General features: G+C 40.4%; 1 protein-coding gene across 5 annotated transcripts in view; it reads left to right on the forward strand.

Moving 5' to 3' along the window:
* The window catches only part of AFTPH (aftiphilin), a 33,410-nt gene extending 19,462 nt beyond the window's left edge, over positions 1-13,948 (forward strand). Inside the window, exons 6-9 of one of the 5 annotated variants that reach the window (XM_039718840.1) lie at positions 1,286-1,346; positions 2,993-3,076; positions 6,953-7,076; positions 12,719-13,948. In XM_039718840.1, coding sequence (XP_039574774.1) covers positions 1,286-1,346; positions 2,993-3,076; positions 6,953-7,076; positions 12,719-12,863 — 414 coding nt within the window. In that variant the 3' untranslated portion in view covers positions 12,864-13,948. Of the gene's footprint in view, positions 1-1,285; positions 1,347-2,904; positions 3,077-3,251; positions 3,269-6,952; positions 7,078-12,718 lie in introns of those variants that run through there. The other 4 variants (XR_005628609.1, XM_039718841.1, XM_039718842.1 and 1 more) reach the window with 4 other exon arrangements.
* Positions 13,949-19,551: the final 5,603 nt, after the last annotated feature.

Here is a 19,551-nt window from a genome sequence, read left to right on the forward strand (position 1 = left end):
CAGTACTGAAAGTATTTTTAAGACATTTGATAGTAAATGTCTTGCTTAGAAAAATCTTTCCTACAAGTAAATACAGAAAGCTCCAGCTCCCTTTGTTTTGCTTCCTGCAAACATCTAGCACTGAGGAAATGCCTTTTACAGTGAGTTAATTGTGCCACAGAGCTACCTCAGGTTGCTACAGTCTGGATTAGTGAATCTGCATTTTTCTTCAGTGTCAGATGTTGGGAAGTTTTAACATTATAAAATAAAGGCTGATTTTCTACAAAAGTAAAGAGAAGGTATGTCTCAGCCACTGGAAGCTTAACAAGTACTGATGTGTTTTAAAGAGTATTGCTGAAAACATCCACTGTTTTTCTTCCATACTGTGATTGTTTCTTTAGAAGTTGAGGGCACATCCTTTCCCAGTGCCTTCCCAATTGACTTCACTGGGGAGAGAACAGAGTGTAATATACAGAAGTAGAAAGGTTCATCTTCTTTCAGACATTTCTGCTACTGTCCCATCAGTTTGTGTCCTGAGAGTACAGGAAGACAGTGCTTGCAAGTCACACTGCCCCTGAACACACCTTCCCCGTAGAGCATGGTCCCTGCTGCTTGCTTGTGTCCAAAAGGCTTAGCAAGAGGAAATGAAAAGGCAAGGGTGGGCTCCCAGAAGGAGTCAGTGTTTCCATACTCCTCTTGTTCAAGCATTGCTGCCAATGGTTTGTATATGGATCAGATGAGTTAACTGTGAAAGGATAATCAGTCACACAACTTTTATTTTTAAAGGGGGTGGAGTGGAGAGGGTGTTGATAGTTTGTCCCTCACATGTGGGGATTGGGTTTCTTAAGAGCAAAACAAACCAAAAGAATGATTGGTTGTTTAGTGATAAATAATATATATGATCAAGACAAAGACAGCTTTCACTGTTCTGAATTTGCCCTGTAATTGTGTATACATAACTTTTTATGCTAAGTGCCTCATCTTCCATGAAAGTAATATTTTAATTTTCAATGATGCCTTAAGGTTTGTTACTCAATTAATGTTTTAGTTAATTTGCAAATCCTGTTTGAGTTAGAAGCTACCTAATCTGTGCTGATCAGAATTTAATGGATTTCCTGTGGTAGCAGAAATATACTTTGGATCTCTAGTGCATATTATGAAAAGACACACCTCCCAAAAGTTGGAGCTTGATCATTTAGTTGTCTTTTTTAGTGTTTAGATGCTAAAGAATCTGTTGTTTGAACTGCTTTGCATTGTTGTAACCTGAACTGACTATAAAATCTGATTTCTGACTTTTCAACTCTAGGAATCTCTACCACCTGTCCAGTTTGACTGGAGTAGCAGTGGCCTTACTAACCCTTTAGATGGTACGTCTCTCCGTAGAGCCTCTAGCACCAGAGCTAGAGATAAGAAAGCTACAAAGTTCAGACAAACATCTATCTGCTGATTATTTTTTTAAGATATATACACACACACATATATAAAAATATATATATAATACTTATTTCTTACTCCTAACTTTGGAAATTCAGGCTTTCTTTCTGATTAACAGTTCCCCTATGTGAAGTATTGCATAGTTTGAAAAATACATAGTTAAGTATTATTTTAGATTCCTGCCATATGCTAGTGACACAGTGGCAATATTAACACTTCATTACGTATAACTGCAGATTGTAATGAAACTCTGAACAAATGAGCATTTTAGGTTGATGAGTTTTACTTCCTAAAAGTATTTTTCACCAGTCAGCTATCTCTTTAGACATCTTCTGAAAGACAAACTTCTGTAAAGTGGCTACTTCAAAGCACAATATTTTATCCACAAACTGTTTGCAAAATATACACTTCCTGAGCTGAAAGTTTTCAGATTTAAAGAAAATTTTATATTTCAAAAATGTGACTTCATTCATTATCACTTTTGCTTAAACTAAAGAGCTAATTATAGCTAATATATTAAAGAGGTAGCTACGAACTTGTTTGTATCTGTAAATGTATATAGTTATCACTTAAAAAACCCTTTACCTATATCTATTTTAATAGCAAAGTGAGTTGTGCCACTGCCTCCAGTGTCAGCAATGTAAGTGCATGCAAAGGAAATAAAACAAGTTCTGAAAACTTGTTTGATTAACAGACTAGAAACCTACTAAGAAACTCCTTTACAAGGAGCCTGCTGACAGCAACTGATTGATGACACACAAGTTCAAAGGCAGGCTCAGATAAAGTGCATCTCTTACTGCACTGGTGTTGCCACACTGTGTTGTTGCAGAATGTGTGGGGTGTAAGAGTTTGGATAGCAATATCATGGTGCTGAAGGAAAGCCTGGATGGACCCTTTTGCTGTTGTCTGGTGTCTTACTACTTCAGTCAATCATCATGCTTTCTTTTTAACAAACAACTTTAAAATGTATCTTGGTTTGATTTCTGTTTTAGTACTAAAGGGGAACAGTATAATTTGCCAGTGAGGAACTGGACATAAGAGTGGCATTTGTTGCCCAGTGGTCACACTGCTTTAAGATAATGGTAATTAATAGCTTAAAGCCGCTAAATAAAATTTTGATTCTTTTTTTTTTTTCTTCTTTGCTATTTGAGGATCTGCTAAGTTTTCCTGAAGAAAGAATGACTTTCAATTTCAGTGAGGGGAGAAAAAGTCCATTATTTTTAACTATCAATTGACCTATATATTGTTTCCCTTTAACTGGTCACATCTCTCTCTCTGGGTCGTGCTGGTTCTCTTTCATTTTTAGATTGAAATAAATATTTCTATTTTAAAGTTACTAGTGTTGATTTCCTTGCTGCATTGTACATGAGGAAATGTGCACTGAATTAAGTTGTTAACATATTAGAAGGTACAAACTAATACTGTAAGCATTGTTTTCATGTCGATTTTTAAATTGCGTACTGAGTACTAATTATAACTTGCATGTTCAAGTGTGTGTCTTACCCCTTTTTACACATAAACCCCTCCCTTGGCTTACCTTCTATATGGCTGCCTACCAACACGGTCACTGAATTTCAAGCTAGTGGAGGTTCCACTCTTCTGAACCTTGATTTCTTTGGGCCCGTGGATGACAGTAGCTCTAGCAGCACCACCACAATCCCAGGTCAGCAGAGTGTTCAAACCACAACTGTAAGAATATAACAACTTACTAAAAGCATGAGCACATCACTTGACTTTCCTACAAACAAGGAGAAGTTTTACATTGCGTTTCTCTAAAATGTCTCTCTACTGCGTTTTTCCTTTAATCTGTGTTCTGTTTTCTGATGTTTTGTATCGAGTACGAAGTATTTAAAAGGTACTGTCAGCTCTGTATTTGTCACCTGCTGAAGGAATGAATGGCTTTTATGCTCTTGCAAATAAGATGTTAAAACACTTTTTTCAAATGAGAAATTCAAGAAGTTAATTCTTCTAAGGACTTAAGGAAAAATGGTGTAGATGTGGCAATTCCTAAAAGATGAGGCTTGCTCTCTTCTCTGTGTGTCTCCAAATTACAGGATTATGACGATGTTTAGAAGCCATGTATGAATATAAATTTATCAACCTTGGTACATGACAGCCCAAGAGGTCATGGACTACTCCTAATAATACAGTGAAAAAGGTGTTTTAACAGCCTTTATAATAGAAAAGAAGGATAGTTGCATGTTTGTGGGATATTAGAAATTCATTAATGTTAATTTTGAAACCAAAGCACTTTATCTGCAATTTACTCCTTTAAAAAGGAAATGAAAACACCACTCTCTCATTGAATAATGTGTGAAAGTAATTGAATTCATTTTTCAAATGTTTTTTACGTGCTCTGAGTATTTTGCACGAGCTTGTGAAAACCTACACTTTGAATAAATTCCTGCAGGAATTTCAGGGAACACTTTGGGGATTTGTTCCAGTGCATAGGTTAAATTGATAATGCAAGTACTCCTTCAATACAGTGCCTGAAGCCATGATAATCAGTTTATTCACAGGAAAGATATTTTTCCTCTTAGTGATTTTAATTTTTAAAACCCATTTATAAGATGTTTGGGGTCCTCCCACATTTCAAATAAATGATTATAATTATTATGGTATTTTTTCTTTTTAAAAACATTGTTTTTTAGTTTTAAAATCTAATCACTGAAAGCAATTTTATGGCATGGCAATCTAAATGACTTTTTATTCCACCCTTGAGAAATACCATTATCAGATGAAAGAGGGCAGATTTGTCATGGAAGTGACAGCTAGCAAAGTCAAGGTGCTTGAGTCCTACAGATTCTTTTGTAAATGTGAGCCAAGTCCACTGACACAAGTCACCAGTGCCCATTACACGTATTATTGCTTGTGTGGTTGGGTACATGCATTATTGCTTGTGCAGAAGGTGTGCACTCTGGAAGGGCTTACTGGAGGAATACTCTGTTAGTATTTTATTGCATTTTATTTTTTATGTTGTTGTTTCATCAAGTTACAGGTATCACCTTCTATGGTATGCCCTATAGTGCTTTTACTTTTTTTTTTTCTTCATTTCTTTTGGTTTGGCTTTGGGTTTCTTTTCTTACTGACTTGTTTCTGGGAAAGTCATTTGTTTCATGGCTTGCAGCTCGTGTGTTTGTGTGTGTGTTTAGGAGCTTTGTGTGGGGTTTGGTTGGCTAACTTTCCTTCAATATCTCATTAAGGTTTTACAGTGGTTTCCTTAAATACTCTCTCAGCATCTGAATAAAATGGAGAATATGCAACTCTTAAAAAATACATAAAATAATTGAAAGACAAATTGCTTTTTTTTTTTGCTTAAAGAAGATACTTTTATCAGTAGAAGTTTATTCTTTCTTTGGAGATTTAGTTTTACTTGCTATAGATTGACACAGAATTCTTCTCAGTCTGATTTCATCAGTACTCAAAATAACTTTTTAATAAAAATTTTCATTCCACATTATGAATAGGGAGTTACTAATTTCTAGTATTTTGCCACAGATTTAGTGTATTGTTTTATTTTTCATGTTAATGGTTTAACATAAATGCAGCTGAGTAAGAGGTGCCTAAAGAACAGTAAATTAAGCAGTGACATCCCAAGACAGGACTGTAAATGGGAATATCTAAATGATGTAATTTACAAGGTTGCATTTAATGTTTGTTGCAGAGTTGCATGTCAAAGGGCTCCTTCCTTCAATTAGTTTTCCAATTTGTACCTTAATGGGATTTCGCAGGCTTCTGCAAGTCAAAGTGTATTTCTTCAAGGCTTCCTCTCCCTGATTGAAAGTGGATATTTCATGGAATATTTAGGCTTTTTCCTATTTCTAAGTTCTGTAAACATCTGACATTTCTAGGAGTCTTGGTATACTGGTCTCAGTATAGTACATATTTTGATATTTTGCTTAGAACTGGATCAAATCAACTGAAAATCCAGACATAAAAAAACAATTATGTTAAAAGGACAACTGATTAATTTCTAATCAACTGTGTGGAACAAATCTTCCACGTCCTGCAACTTAACCAGATGATTTTCTTTATATCACATTTTGGTCAGCTTAGTTTCCTCACCATAAAAGAAGAATTAACTTGTCCCAAAAGGATAAATGGTCAAGACTCTGCTTGTAGAGAGCTCATGCAAAGCAGGTTTGAGGATGATTAACATCATCTGTTAGCACACACAGTGCTGCACTTACTGGTGGTAAAGGCAGGACAATAGGCACTGGCATTTATTTTTAGTAATCTTTTGGTGTTTCAGGAATACTTCTAAAAGCATCTTGATCCTGAGAATCACCAGCAAACATTAATAAATGCAGGTTTTGTATCAGGGAGCTGCACAGGACCACCAGGTCCCAGTATTTGCAGTGTTTGTTCTGCAGCAGGATGAAATGCTTTTGTGTTGTCCACACCAACAGGCACAAGTGTGACACCTGTTTAGCACAGAGGTGTCTGTGAATAAACACAGTGCTTATGAACAAAAATTCGGTGCTGTCTTTGAAAAACACCTTGTGAATGGCATATGCATGCTTCATGAAACCTGCGAAGCATAAAATATCTGAAACTGTAACTAGAAAAGTATCAGCAATTTCAAATGCAACAAAACTTGCTGTAACAGTCTTTCCTCTTGATTTATTTTGGTAATTCTAATTCCTATAATTTTTTTTAAGAAATGGTATGTAATATTTAAAAATCCTAGAGCTGCTGCCTGCTGAGATGTGATGCTTGATACTAAACAGATAGAATTCAACTCATACATATATATTTTTTGCATACAGGTTTCCATTGTTTGCAATGTTTTCAGAATGAATTTGCTGGTAAAATTTGAAATCCATTTGCAACAAAAGTGATGTCAAAATTCAGCATCTGACCTCAGATACCTGAAGCTAGAAATTCAGGGCTGAAATATTCAGATTCTTAATGTGTTAGAAATACTTGAAAGTTGAAAAGGGAGCAGACACTAAAAGTTTTGGTGGTCCTGTGCATATTAGTATGTAACTTATTTTTAATGCCATTCCACTTTTGTATTTCATAAAAGCTTCTTTTCCTCACTTAAAATTTCAACACAGCCCCTAGTGAAAAGCCAGATACTAAATGAATGACAAACTATTGCATGCCAGTGTTGTTTGTGATCTCTAGGTGAAGAGTTGGTCCCTGTTAACATGCAGTGTTCTTTTAATACAGGCAGTTAAGTTGAAATAATTGAAACAATCCATTTCTGACACAGCTGACATTTTTATAGAGGTTTTACTCTGAAAAGTCAATCAGACTGGTTTTGTTTACTCTCAGACTGAGACCTTGTATGCCAGACTTGATCCAAGGCATGTGTTTTGTACTACAGCTAAAACAGCTGCTGAAAAAGGATGGGGAGAGAGGATGATGCTTCAGAAACACAAACATGTTCTGTCATGTTCTTTTCATGTATCTTGAAATTATAAATGATTCAGATGTTTACAGAAAACAGTCTCTAGCAAGTTGGTCTATGACTAATTATAGTTATGACTCTACTTGCCTCCAACCATCACTGATTATTATTTTATACTATAAGGTGTGGATCCTGAGTTGTATGAATTGACAACCTCAAAACTGGAAACTTCCAATGCAAGCAGCAGAGTGACTGATGCTTTTGCAAGGCTCATGTCCACAGTGGAGAAGGCAAGCACGTCCACAAGGTAAATGCTCTTCATTGCACATTATTCTTCTGTTTCTAAGGGTGGTGTGAAATGTGAGGTGTGAATGTGTGTGCAGTTTTAGGGCAGAAGTTCTTGAATGATCAAAAGGCTTTAAATTTTAAATCTGAAGTTCATTGTACTGTAGTTCTTCTTTCAAATTATCTCACAAGTCTAAAATGAGATGGGTAAGAGTTTATGAGCTGAAGGAAAAAGATCACCAGGACCTATGCTGAAAAGGTAGGGCCAAAGACTAAGCAGAAGGAAGCAACTTTCTGAACACCAGAGCTGATTCCTGAGAGGGGCAGGGTAATCTGAGTCAGCTCCGTGACCTGGGGCTGAGACAGAAGACTCTCCTTGGACTCTGTGTTGCACAAGTAAAATGATAATAGACTAATAATTATGACTCTGTGTCCATTCACAAATATTTCTAACACCTGTCAAAACTTCAATGAACAAACATCAGTTTAATTTTGCTGTTGCAGGTTAAGGATTGAGTGTGTAGTTGGTTTAGGATGTCATTTCTGCCTCAGTGGAGCACATGTGAAGTAATTTGTGCTTTTTTTATAGGTAGTATCTGTAGAAAGGCTTTAGACATCAAATGGCTTGCTTGAAGTCTGGGCTTTGATTGGGTCCAGAATCATCTCTCCATTTATAAGCTTGCAATCTTTGGGTTTATTTTTTTATGTGTATCTTAGCAGTAGGATCCTAGACTGTCTTAACATATAATTAATGTCTGTGTCCTTTAAAAGAAATGTTGAGGAATCTTTACCAAGTAAAACACTGGTTTTTGGAAGTGTATGCCTCAACGTGCAACAAGTACATGATAACATATCTTCACCCCCAAGTGAGCTTTAGGGTTTATTCAGCACTCTTAAAGTAGATCTGTTTTCATGCAACAGCCCTTAGGAGGAGGCACAGTAATGGTGGGGTGGAGCTGGCTGGCTTAAAATGACTAATTTGTCATTTTCAAGAGTTCTTTTCAGCATACTCTTTTACTGAGAAAACTATCGTCCCAGTTTTCCTGCAGTGATAATTTTGAAAGTGAACATGAAATCAACGAGCCATGAAATTTCAAGGGAGAACCAGTAGAGGGAACTCCCCACTTCGATGCTGATTTTGGGTCTTTTGGATTGCCTCTTTTTCTATCCGTGGAGTGCACATACTCTTCCTGGAGATACTGTAGTGCAAGTTTGGCTTTCAAGAATTAGAAAACATAGTTCAGTTGAAATACTTTTGTATTATATTCTAGCTTAATTTAAAAGTAACCATAGCAGGCCATTCAAACTCTAAATGTATCTTTGTTGTGTCTGCAGTCTTTGATTTGTACCTTGCTTTAAGATGTCTCGGCTTTTTGTTGTCAAAGGAACTTTGCTTAAATGAGTGTTGACCCTCATTTTTCTGTACTGGTTTTTAATGTGAGGGGTGTGGTTTTTTTCCCAGTGCTTCCACAATGCACTTGAAAGCTCTTACTTGTGGTCTTAAAGCTCTTTATCCAGATGTCAGAGCTCTTCCCCTGTTCTGGAGAGCATTGCTTACCAGCAGGAATTGGTTCTAGATCTGTGATGTAGCAATATATCAGGCTGGGACCTCAGACTTGGAGGTTTAATACATTTTGCATGTTCTTATAAACTCTGAATTTAAAAAAAAAAAAATTAAATTCAAGAGCTTTTTCTTCTTGATTTCCAACTCCCCAGAAGAAAAGCAGTCTGTTTTTTCAGGCTAGAAGCCTTCTGAGAAATAAGAAGGTATAGCCTCAGCAGTATGCCAACTGGTGTGGCACAGTGTTAGCTTTTTGTAATAAATTTGTTTTTCTTTTCAGTTTTTTTTAATGCTTTTGTAATGAACTGGAGACTTTAAAATAGCACTGGCTGGGTACAGCCAGCTCAATGAGAATAAGGTTCATAAGCCTGGAAAGGTTAACTATTAGACATCCATGATAACTGACTGAGGAAGACCAAACCAGTGGATTAGGATCACTTTGATGGCAACTTCAGTTGTGCTGAGGCTATCCCATGTCTGTGACTTGGCTGAACTCAGGATCTTTAGGGTTAAGTTTAGAGTGAAAATACCACTGTTCAGCTGTGGGATGCTATGTGAAGAGTCATCTTTGTCTAAAGTAGCCCTGTCTTTAGTGGCAAAGCCATCTCTTGAACCAGAAAGTCTGTTTCTCAGCAGGAAAGTATTGGGAGAGGAGGAAAACTTCCCCCTCAGCTTGAGCCTGAAACCCTGACAGCAGCAGTAAGTGTTGAAGGTCAGGGATCCAGAGCAGCATTCCACAGAGTCTCCAGCCTTGCCTAGTTCCATAGAATTGGCAGAGATCAAAAGTTTATCTGCTGTCTTTTTGAAGGAAAGCAGAGCACTGATACCTTTCCAAGAAATGGCCAAAACCCTCATTTAAACTGGAAATACTCCTTGGGGATGGTGTTGGATGGAGCAGGCTAACTCTTAATTACAGAGTATTTTTAAAGTGCATTTCTCTAATCAGCTCGTTGTTGCTGATAAAACCTGGCCTTGCTGGTGCTATCCTAAAAACCCTTTGCAAACATGAGAGGTGACTGAAGCCCTGAAAGACTTGAATGCTGCAGGAAGGGGTTGGAATGCAAAACAGAACAGTGACATGCAAGTGATGGATGGACAAAGCATTCCCTCTTTCTTGCCAGGTTTTCTTCCAACAACTTTCCTGCCTGTAAGTCTGGTTCATTTCTTGTGGCTTAGTGTTAGCATGCCTTTGAAAAGGAAAGTTAGTGCCTACAGATAGAGGGACTGGTACAAATGCTTGGGTAGGGGTATCCCTCCTGTCCTTCTTGGGAGGGAATGTGACCTAGTGTAAGAGAAGAGATGGATGGGGACAAAGTGTGCTGTAGAGGATTATTTTGAAACCTCAATGGGGCAGAGACTGTTTTGATCCAGAGATGGGTTCTGTCATGGTTTTGTAGTCAAAAGTTCTGATTCCAAAGCAGACAGAAATAGGACAGCTGCCACTGATGGTCCACTCACTCAGGTACCTGTTCTTTAAGCCATGGCACCTAGAAATGAGGAGTGCTTGAGCAGGAGAGGCTCTGCAAGACTCCTCTCCACAGATCAGGGCTTAGCAAAAGAAGCTCTTGGCAACGGGAGCATCTTCAGCAAAAGTGGTGCCTGAAGTGAATGCTCAGTTCCTTCTCTTGCCTGTATTAAAGAACATCACAGTTAGTAGGCAGTTTCCTACCTTTAAAAGGTAAAACCTGTCTGCAGTGATGATGCTACTTTGTCTTTTAAAATTAGAGCTAATGAGTAGCTCTTTAGGGTTGCCCTGGTGATATTTGCTACCAGAAGTGCTGATTGTTACCCAGAAAGGGTACTTGCAGTGTCCAGTTTTGTTGTATTGCAGAGGAACCTGCCTCTCTCCATTGAGGAATGGAGAATTTTGGCCATCTTATCCCTTTCTGCACTGAGATTATATCAAAAAAAGGGTTTGAGTCTCATTACCAAGTGTTTGTATCTATAGTTCTATCTTGGTCACAGTTAAGCAGTGGTTGCTGTGTTAGTGTAGTAGCTTCTCCTGCTTTAGAGATACCTTTTACATTGCATTGGAGTAGATAAATTATTGCAAAGGGGAATATTCCAGCCAGAAGGGGAGCAGTGGGTAACTGGGTGAGATTGGCACCTCACTGGTGTGCCTGTTCTGCAGAGAGCAGCTGGCACAGCAGGAGTGATGGCACTGACAAAGTGCTGCAGGTGACCACGGAGTGAAAGGCAGCGCTGCCTCTGGGGCCCAGCAGTGCCATTTCTTAGCATGCTGTAGCTGAGCAGAGGAGGAAGAGGAATATAAATAGCAAGGAGTGTGTGAGCTCCATCTAGCCTGATGAACAATTACAGGAACATCTCCCAGGCAGCCCTCTTCCCTTGGCTTCCTCTGCCAAACACTCCTTTGTTAGCTCTAAGTCCTTGATCATCAGGAGTTGGTACCTTTAAGAGGCTTGTGGTAAGTGATTATTAATAGTGGCACCAGATACTGATAACACAGTGGTGGGTGAGAACCACATTTCAACAGCTCAGAGATAGTCCTTTGAGTGCAAACAGAGCTGACTGTGAAGTTGTTAGAGGAGGCACATATTGGCTCTCTGCTTCTTCCTTCAGTAAAACCAGCACACAGCTTTGTTTATCCTCCAGAATTTGGTAATCTGCCTAGTTAGTAGCTCGTGAAATTCCACTGCAGCAGAGAAAAAAAAGTATTGCTGTTCTGTGAAGGTAAGTCAGATTTAGTATTTAGGCTGCCTCATCTAAAGAACTTTGATTGAGTGGGGATTTCAAGTAGGAAACAGAAGTGATAGTTCAGTGTCAGCACAATGATCAGTGGTGGTGGTCACCACAATCATCAGATGTCAAGGATGCATTTGACTCCAGCTCTTTTTTTCTTCTAGATAAGGAATTCTGAGGCTTCTATGGAAGCAAACTTCTGGCCCCTTGCTTTCCTCTGGTCTCTGCTCAGGAAGCAATCCTCATGGGGGCTGACAAAAAGTACATGCTGCTTCATGATTAGAGTGGACATGGCCCTCTCATGGGCTTGGTTTAAAGTTTATAAATAAGACCAGATACAGAAGGGAGATTTCTGAAGCGTTCTAGGGAAAGCAGTTTCTTTGGTTCAAGCATTTTGTCTCAGATTTTTTTCCCACAAAGGTGAAGGAGCTTACTCAGTTGCAATTTCTTACATCATTACAGGATTTAGCAGATGCCTTTTTGAAACTGGAATAATGTTTGATGGAAAACTGAATATTTCTAGTGGTAGGCAGTGTTCTTCAAAGATAAGCCAGATATGTGTAAAGTGTGGATGTTTGGGCAAAGGAGGGGGGTCTGTAGCAGTCTGACCCAGGCTTCATTTTACTTGGGAAGTGTGAATTTTTTGCGTAATAGCGAGAACCAAGTGACATGGGATTCAGACTTCTTTATTCATTTGTGCTCAGTAATTCTTGTGAATAATGCAAAAGGCAAAGTAAACCCTAGTGATTCCCAAACTGCTGTATGCATCATGGCTGCTCATACTCCTGCACTTCAAAGCAAGTAGATACACTTATTTGTGAGGCACCTTCTGCTGCTGCTGAATCCTGAGGGGGAAAAAAGGTTTTGGGATCACAATGTAGAGTGGCATGATAGGCAGTCTGAGAACAGTCATGTTGAAAACACAAGATAAGTGCTTTCTTATTTTAAAATTACTGAGAAGTAACTTAGTCATTTCTTAATGTCCTTTTAAGATCTTTTCCATTTTATTTTCGAAGAATTGTACCAGATTTAGGTAGTTTAGAACTAATGCTCCAACTGTTTTATCTCTAGAATATGGGCATGATTGTCTCTTCAAGTGAGTCTCTTGACTCTTGAAGCTGCTTAAAAAACAAAGGAAAAAATCTGTAAAAATTATCATTTGAATAGGACTTCTTTTCCTTATTGCAACAATATACACAGGAACATTTTGCTGACTCTCTCTGTTAACACGTTATTGGTAGGCAGGTAGGTATTATAACATTAGACTACCTTCAAGTAGCTTACAGAAGTGCCTGTCAGTGGGAGACAAGCTGACAGAACATTGCTTCAATCAGTGATTGTTTCAGTGATCCCAGGGCTATCAGGTACTGGATTAATGCACTTTGTTCTTTTCTTCCCAACAGGAAGCCTAAAAAGGAAGAACATCTTAGTGAAGAGGCTGCCAAGGTGATTTCTAGCCTTCCTGACTTAACTTTCATGCATGCCAAGGTGTTGATGTTCCCAGCCACATTAACACCTTCAACAAGCTGCCAAGAAAAGGTAGACTAAAGTGATGTGAATTGGACGTTTTCTATTGATTTTTTTTTTCTTCCCTCTGCGGGTCGTAAAAAGCAATCTTGCTTTAATTAAAAAATATCAAGTTCAGATGATTTGTTGGTAAGCAGCACTAGAAAGGTATACATAGTAATGTATATTTATTTACATACTGGAGTCCTAAATTTATATTAGAGAAAAATGTAAATAATTGGGGGTAAATCTTTTTGAAGATCTATTCTTTTTGTTGTGCTGGGCTGTATACATTTATGTCTTTGTGAAATACACTGGTGGTGTCCTTCTTAAAAAACTTTTAAAAGTTAAAAAAAAAAATCCTATAAACACATAATGAAAACTTCAGTCTTCACAATCTGTGAAGTTCCCCCTTAAGACTTTCAGATTGCATTGAGCAACATTTTCTTTCCTGCATATATTAAAATACTTCTTGCTGGAAAAAAAAATCAAAAGGTAATGTTTTCCCTTTTGTGGGTTTTTCAGTTATTGTTTCTTTAAAACCCAGTAATTTCTTTTGTGTTTTAACAAGCTTAAGATGTGTTTTTCCTTTTCTTTTCCCTCATCCCCTCCCCCTGTTTGATTGGTTGGCTGATCAGTTTTTATGTTCCTGAACTTCAGTAGTATGGCTCTGTCATTGTATAGCCTTTTGAAAGGTATGCTGTCAGTAATTTCTTGTTCCAGTTATGGATTACTGTCTAAACACTTGATACTTGATTTTTATTTTTTTTTTGGTCATTAGAAGGTTGTCTGCTCTTAATCAGTTTGATTTGGAAAAGAAGGACCAAAACAATATGAATGTCTTACAATGAAATTTACCTGTTAAAAATTTTTATGTTCTATTGTACCACTATTCCTGTTTGATTTTGCACAGTGTAAAATGACATAATCATAGATTGCTATGGTTTTAGGCTGTATATACAGTAAAAAACTATGGGTTGTAAATGTCTGGGGAAATTCCTATGGAAAAAAGAGAGCTATGTCGAAGAACCTCTAAAAAGGTCAATATGCATGCCCAAGGTCTTTTGAGATTTAAGTGTGTAAATTTCCTTTTAGCTTACACAAAATAAAATAATTTAAAAGATACATATGTATACAGCCTGCTATCTTTTTTTTTTACAGAATGTGTGCATTGCTCACTTTTCTCTTAGTGGTAAAATTGATGTGCTGCAAGACCTTCCCACAAACCACACCTGGCAGGGTCATGCAGATTTTCTTTCAATTCTCCTGTCTCTTATCATGTTGGGAGTCAGTCTTTTACTTCTGTCTCCAGTTTCCCTTCTGGCTTGTAGGGCACTGTGGCTCATGATATTTAGGGTTAGACACTTCTTCAGAGCAATGGGCAAGATTCAGCTGTAAGAAACACCAGCTATGGTGAGGTGAGAAAGGACAACTGGGTTTGCTGATTTCTTTGCTACAGAAAACCAGAAACACAGCAGTCACTGAATTCTCCTCTCATGTTAGCTTGCACTGTAGCTCTGTGAGCAACATCTGATCAGAGGGTCTCAGTGGAGGTAAGGCATGGAGCTCTCAGGGTCTCTGCTGCTGCAGGTAAGGCATGTTCTGGGTGCTGCTGTTCCTTGATGGTGCATGGATACAGACTCTTCCATGTCTTTATTATGTGCACAGCTCTTAAAGTGCTCAGTAGGCACCACCAGTTCATCACCTAACATCTTGTTCTGAGAAATCTCTAGTGTGTTTTTTATGTTATTTGAATTCTTTACTGTCTGACAGCACTTGGCTTGGAAAAGCCTGAGTTTGCTGTCATCAGCTGGGTAATCATCAGCTGAAAGGTTGTCATTGCAAAAGGAAGCTTTTTACTCTCCTTGAGAGACCGGTGCTGGGGTTCCATCTTTGTGAGTGCAGGAGTTGCAGTGAGTGGTGGCTGCTCGGAATTGAGAGAGCAGCTCCTATGGCTATGGTAAAGTTAATTTGTAAAGGCTAAATTGCCTCCTTTGCCCTCTAATTAGTACTGCAGTGTACAATGATGTGGTATCAAACTGCACCCTGTTGTAGCAGAAAAGGTTTAAGCAAAAGCCGTCTGCTTTAGCATGTAGCCCCAAACCCACTTCTCTTTGCTGTTTCTGCAGATTTTCATTACAGCACTGACTTCATGCCCGTTACATGTCAAAATTAGCTTTGCTAATCTCCCAGGTTTTGCACAGCATTCTTTAGTGCATGCTTATTGTATCCTTCAGTTCTGGTGCTGGGCTGCTGTAGGTTAAAATTGGTGCCTTTGTTTCCGTGACTGTGGCGTGTCCCTTGGAGCTGGAGCAGTGGGATAGCTGCAGCACAGAGCTATAGCTATTGTTTCAAGGAGAATATGTTTAGGAGCTGACTCATGATCCTTGTCTGGCAGCGAGTGGACTGAAGTATTAAGGAGAGGTGGGGGTGGAAGTGCCAGCTGCAAGTTGATCTTTAGTCTCCTCACAATTGCCTCCAGAGGCAGCTGCCCATTTGTCTTCCAGTCTCTGAGTGCAGTTCTGGTGGCCTGCCGTGGGTGGGGGAGGGGAAAAAGGAGATTTCTATTGTGACTGATGTACCAATCTGAAACTCTGTGAAACCTGGTACTATCCAGAATGTGTTTACGGGGTTTTTATGTTCTTTCTGCATCCCACAGGCCTTCACACTGCTGAAAGATGTAAAGCTTGTATCCAAATTCAGCCTTTTGCAGTAGATGCTGCCTGCCTTAAAATGTAGGACTGCTTTTTGTCTCCTAGCTTAAGCCTCCTTTTTTGTTGTTGATGGTGGGATGGACAGACAGGATCCTCTTGCCTCTCTCTCTTGTACAGGCAGCTTTGTTCATAATCAGAAAGTTTTGGCTTAGAGATTCAGCTGCTTTGGGGTTGTCCTTCCATGCTGTTCCCATTGACACGACACTCAGTGTCTGGTTTAATCTTGCCAGTAGCCTCATGGGCAGGATGGCAGTTGATGCTTTGGGCACATTTGTGCTGCTGTGCATTGTCACCAGACATGTCAGGGTGCATCACTTTCACCCCAGAACTGGTGTCACTGAGGAGGGAGTGCCTGTGTGCCCGTCCAGCCCAGGCAGTGGAGGACACCTGGTTCAGATGCAACTCCCTGAGCTGGCACATGGCCACGAAGCAAAGTCCAAAGATCCCACTGTGGAGTGAGCTGCAGGCTCCTGAACAACTGCTAAGAAGGGCTGGGCTCTGCTAGTGTTATCTGAAGGACTGTGCTGTGAGACCTGGGGGTTCAGCTCTGCCTTACCCAGAGCACCACCACCTGCTGCAGGTGCTGGCAGTGCTGGACTGCCCACAGCACCTGGAACACTGACACCCTCTCAGGATATCATTGGCTCAGCAAATTCATTTTGAGATGCCAAAAGTAAAGCTCGCAAATAAATGTGTGTGCATGTCCTCAAATGCAGTGAGTGTGTACTGAAGTTAACTCTTCATCACATTGAGTTGTACAGAATTTTGCCTGGTAATGAAATCATCATGTGGAAAGTTTGGTTGTTGCACTGCTGCACTTGAGCTAAATACCTGGTGGGCTTTTAGGATGTGAGAGAGATGTAGCTCAGATGAATCAGCCTTGGTCCAACCAGTTATATTTTGTGCCAGTTGTGCAACTCTGCATATTTATCTTGTACATTTCAGAGCATTTTGAAAATACAGGATAGTTGCAAAATACACTTGAATATAATTTATAAAAAGCATAGGTCATCTAATAATTACATAGTACCTGCTAGGAGTGTCTGCTACAAAATCAGAGAAGTTTTTTGTTTTCTGGCCTCTGCCAAAGAGCATAGCCATTAAAGGCAGCAAGCAGCCTGGTCTGCTCCCTCCAGAGAGCCTGGAATGTGAAAGGAGATGGGAAGAAACACATTTAAATTCAGAGGCCTAAAAACAATTGGAGGGGGAGCTGGAAAAAAACACGAGCTCAGCAGAAGAAGAAGCAGGAAGGTGAAGCAGTACTCAGAGTATAGGCAGCTGGGGTAGCTGTAGGAAGAGCAGATGGTGGAGAAAGTGGGATACAAGCATGAGGAGCAGGAGCAGTTGGAGAGAAGGGAAAGCCTGGGCTGGATTACAGGTGCACACACTGTGCCCACTGGCTGCTTTCCTCCAAAATCTGGAACTGAGCCTTGGAGCTGCACGGGTCTGAGTTCCTGTTCTGCAGAAGAAATGTGTCACAGCCGTGGGGTGCGTGGGAGCTGCATCACCACAGCCCCCCTATTGCTGTCAGTTTTTGTTGCTAGAGAGCTGGACTGCAGACTGAGGGTTTAAATGCAGCTGCTGGTGCCTGTCATAGCATTGATACAAGTCCAGATGTTAGAAGACCTTTTTCAAAAATTATTTTTAGATAAGGAGGTACATTATAGTTCCTCACTGTAAGTATAAAATCAAATCCTCCAAAGCAAAGCTCTGCCATGGATTTGGAACTGCAGCTTCAGTCCTGTCATGTGTCTGCAATGTGACATTTGTTGCTTACATATCCTCCTGTCTTCACCTGATCCTTGCCTCGTGCCCTGTGCAGATTTATTCTCTGAATCAGCGTAGTGCAGTGAAACTCTTCTCTGCACGGCCCCTGCTTCCTGTGGCTGGAGGGAAGGGGTGGCCCTGTGTGGAAATTGCAGAGAAGGCACAGTGGAGTGTGATGCTCTCCTGGCTGGAAGCAGCTGGCCATGCCAGCTTTTTTTGCAGGAGGTCACTTGAGCACTTCTGTCATTTGGTACCCAGCACGAGTTGCCTGATTGGAATGTGCAGAAATGCTGATTTCTGTGGGATGCAGCTTAAGCAGTTAGGAGCTTTGCTTGTTTGATACTCAGTCGTGGCTCTGTGGCACTGGGGGTCAGGTTCACATGTGATGCATCCAAAACTGATGGAGCTCTTGTTTTCACCTTGTCCACCTGTACTTAAAAAATGTAATATATGTTGTTAACCCTGTGTTACAGACAGGTTGCAAAGATCAAGTCTGTCAGCAATATCTAAGAAGGACTCAGCTGGCACAGGTCTCACACACATCTCAAAGGCAGAGGGGAATTCTGACTGTCTCATGTCTGGATTCACTATATGCTCAGCAAAGAAAAGTATTTTTCCTAGTTTAGGGTCTCTGAGTCTTCCTCTGCAGGTCCACTGATTCTGTCAGGACCCTGCTGACCTGGCACATGTCTGCAGAGGTTTCTGGTGCTGTACACCATGCAATAATTGGATTGTGTGCCTCAAGTAAGGTTTGGGACTGCTTCTAGAATATGAAGGGGCAAAAAAATATTTATCCTTGAACTAAAAGACACTAGGGTCATGTGGAAAACAAAATAATTCAAAGGAGAGTCAAACTAGGGTATTGTACATATTTTTAATGTTTGCCTAAACATCCTTAATGATTCTTCTGGCTTGATTTTCCATATGCTTAATGACCTATTTGGCATAGTTTTGTATGTTTAGAATATGTACCCTGTGTGTGTGCCATATACTGATGTGAGGCATCAGATTGGGCTGTATTCCCTGAGGATTGTGCAGGGCTGTCACCTGTGCCCTCACTGCTTGTGTGCCCAGGTGGCTACACCTACTGTCAGTGGAGCTGCTGTGAGTGATCTCTGCTCCTTGGGTTTGTTAGTGCTGGTGCAGGGGCAGGTCCTGGTGTTTGCATGGTGCACACCAGGTCCAGCAAACAAACCCCCAAAATATGAGTAGGTTACCTGCTGGGATTGCTGCCATGGTGTGAGCCTCACCTTCCATATGTAAAGCAAGGAAGTTACGTGGAGAGGGAGGGGAAGCCAAGGGGCAGGTTCAGCTCAGCAGCATGTGTGTGCTTTTGATTTTGCATTTCCAATGAAATGTGTTGGTTTTAGACTCTTTAAGTGATTAAACACTCAGTGTCCCTTTCTCTCAGCACAGAATTGCAGGTAGGGCAGTTTACTGAGGCCAGGTGTAGTTTTCAAGTCTGTCTTCATCTTACAAACAGCAGAAAGTGTTGCCTTGCCTGAGCTGCTCTTCAGGAGGCATTGCACAAGGGCAGAAAAGCAAGTTCTTTGGAGCAGACCTTATAGTGTTGCCTGGCCTCCAGCTGCTCAGCAGGATACCTTGTAGGAAAAGCAGTTGTCAGGGGTACCTCAGGGAGCTGAGGTCATGCCTTGGTGCTGTGGGCACCCCAAACCTTGCTGCAGTACAAACCCCAAAGACTTGGTGGTGTTCAGCTCCATCCTCGTGAGCCACCTGAGCTGGCCTGGCTGTGCACAGGGGTGAACCCTTTGGATTTGTACCTTGGGGAGAAAAGCCCATCCCACCCCAAGCACTTTTGGTAGCATGGATGCAGCACCTTGTGCCACACTGGGGAGCTTGTTAGACTCCAACTCCAGTAATAAAAGGAGCAGACAAATTGGCCTCTCCCATGCTAGAACCACATTGTCAGCTGCAGCTTGTTGGTGAAAGTAGCCCAAGGAATCCCTAGTAAAGGTCTCCCCTACTGCTTGAGGGAGCAACTAGTCTTGGCCACAGCAACACAGGGGAAAGGAGGGCAGTCCTGCTGCTCATGCCACACAACTTTATCCCAACTTTAGCCAGTGGACGGCTCTATGATCAGAGGAGCAGATTGAGGTTCAGTGGGATGTGCAGAAGACGTGTGTGTGGTCATGGCAGAACTGTCTCTGTCTAATGTTCTCTGTGTAATGTTCAATGTTCTGGTGTCCTCTGGGCTGTCACTCAGATCTATGTTTTCTGTGTAATGTTCT

The sequence above is a fragment of the Passer montanus genome, unplaced genomic scaffold (assembly GCF_014805655.1).
Source record: "Passer montanus isolate IOZ18808 unplaced genomic scaffold, ASM1480565v1 scaffold40, whole genome shotgun sequence".
NCBI classification, from domain to species: Eukaryota; Metazoa; Chordata; class Aves; order Passeriformes; family Passeridae; genus Passer; species Passer montanus.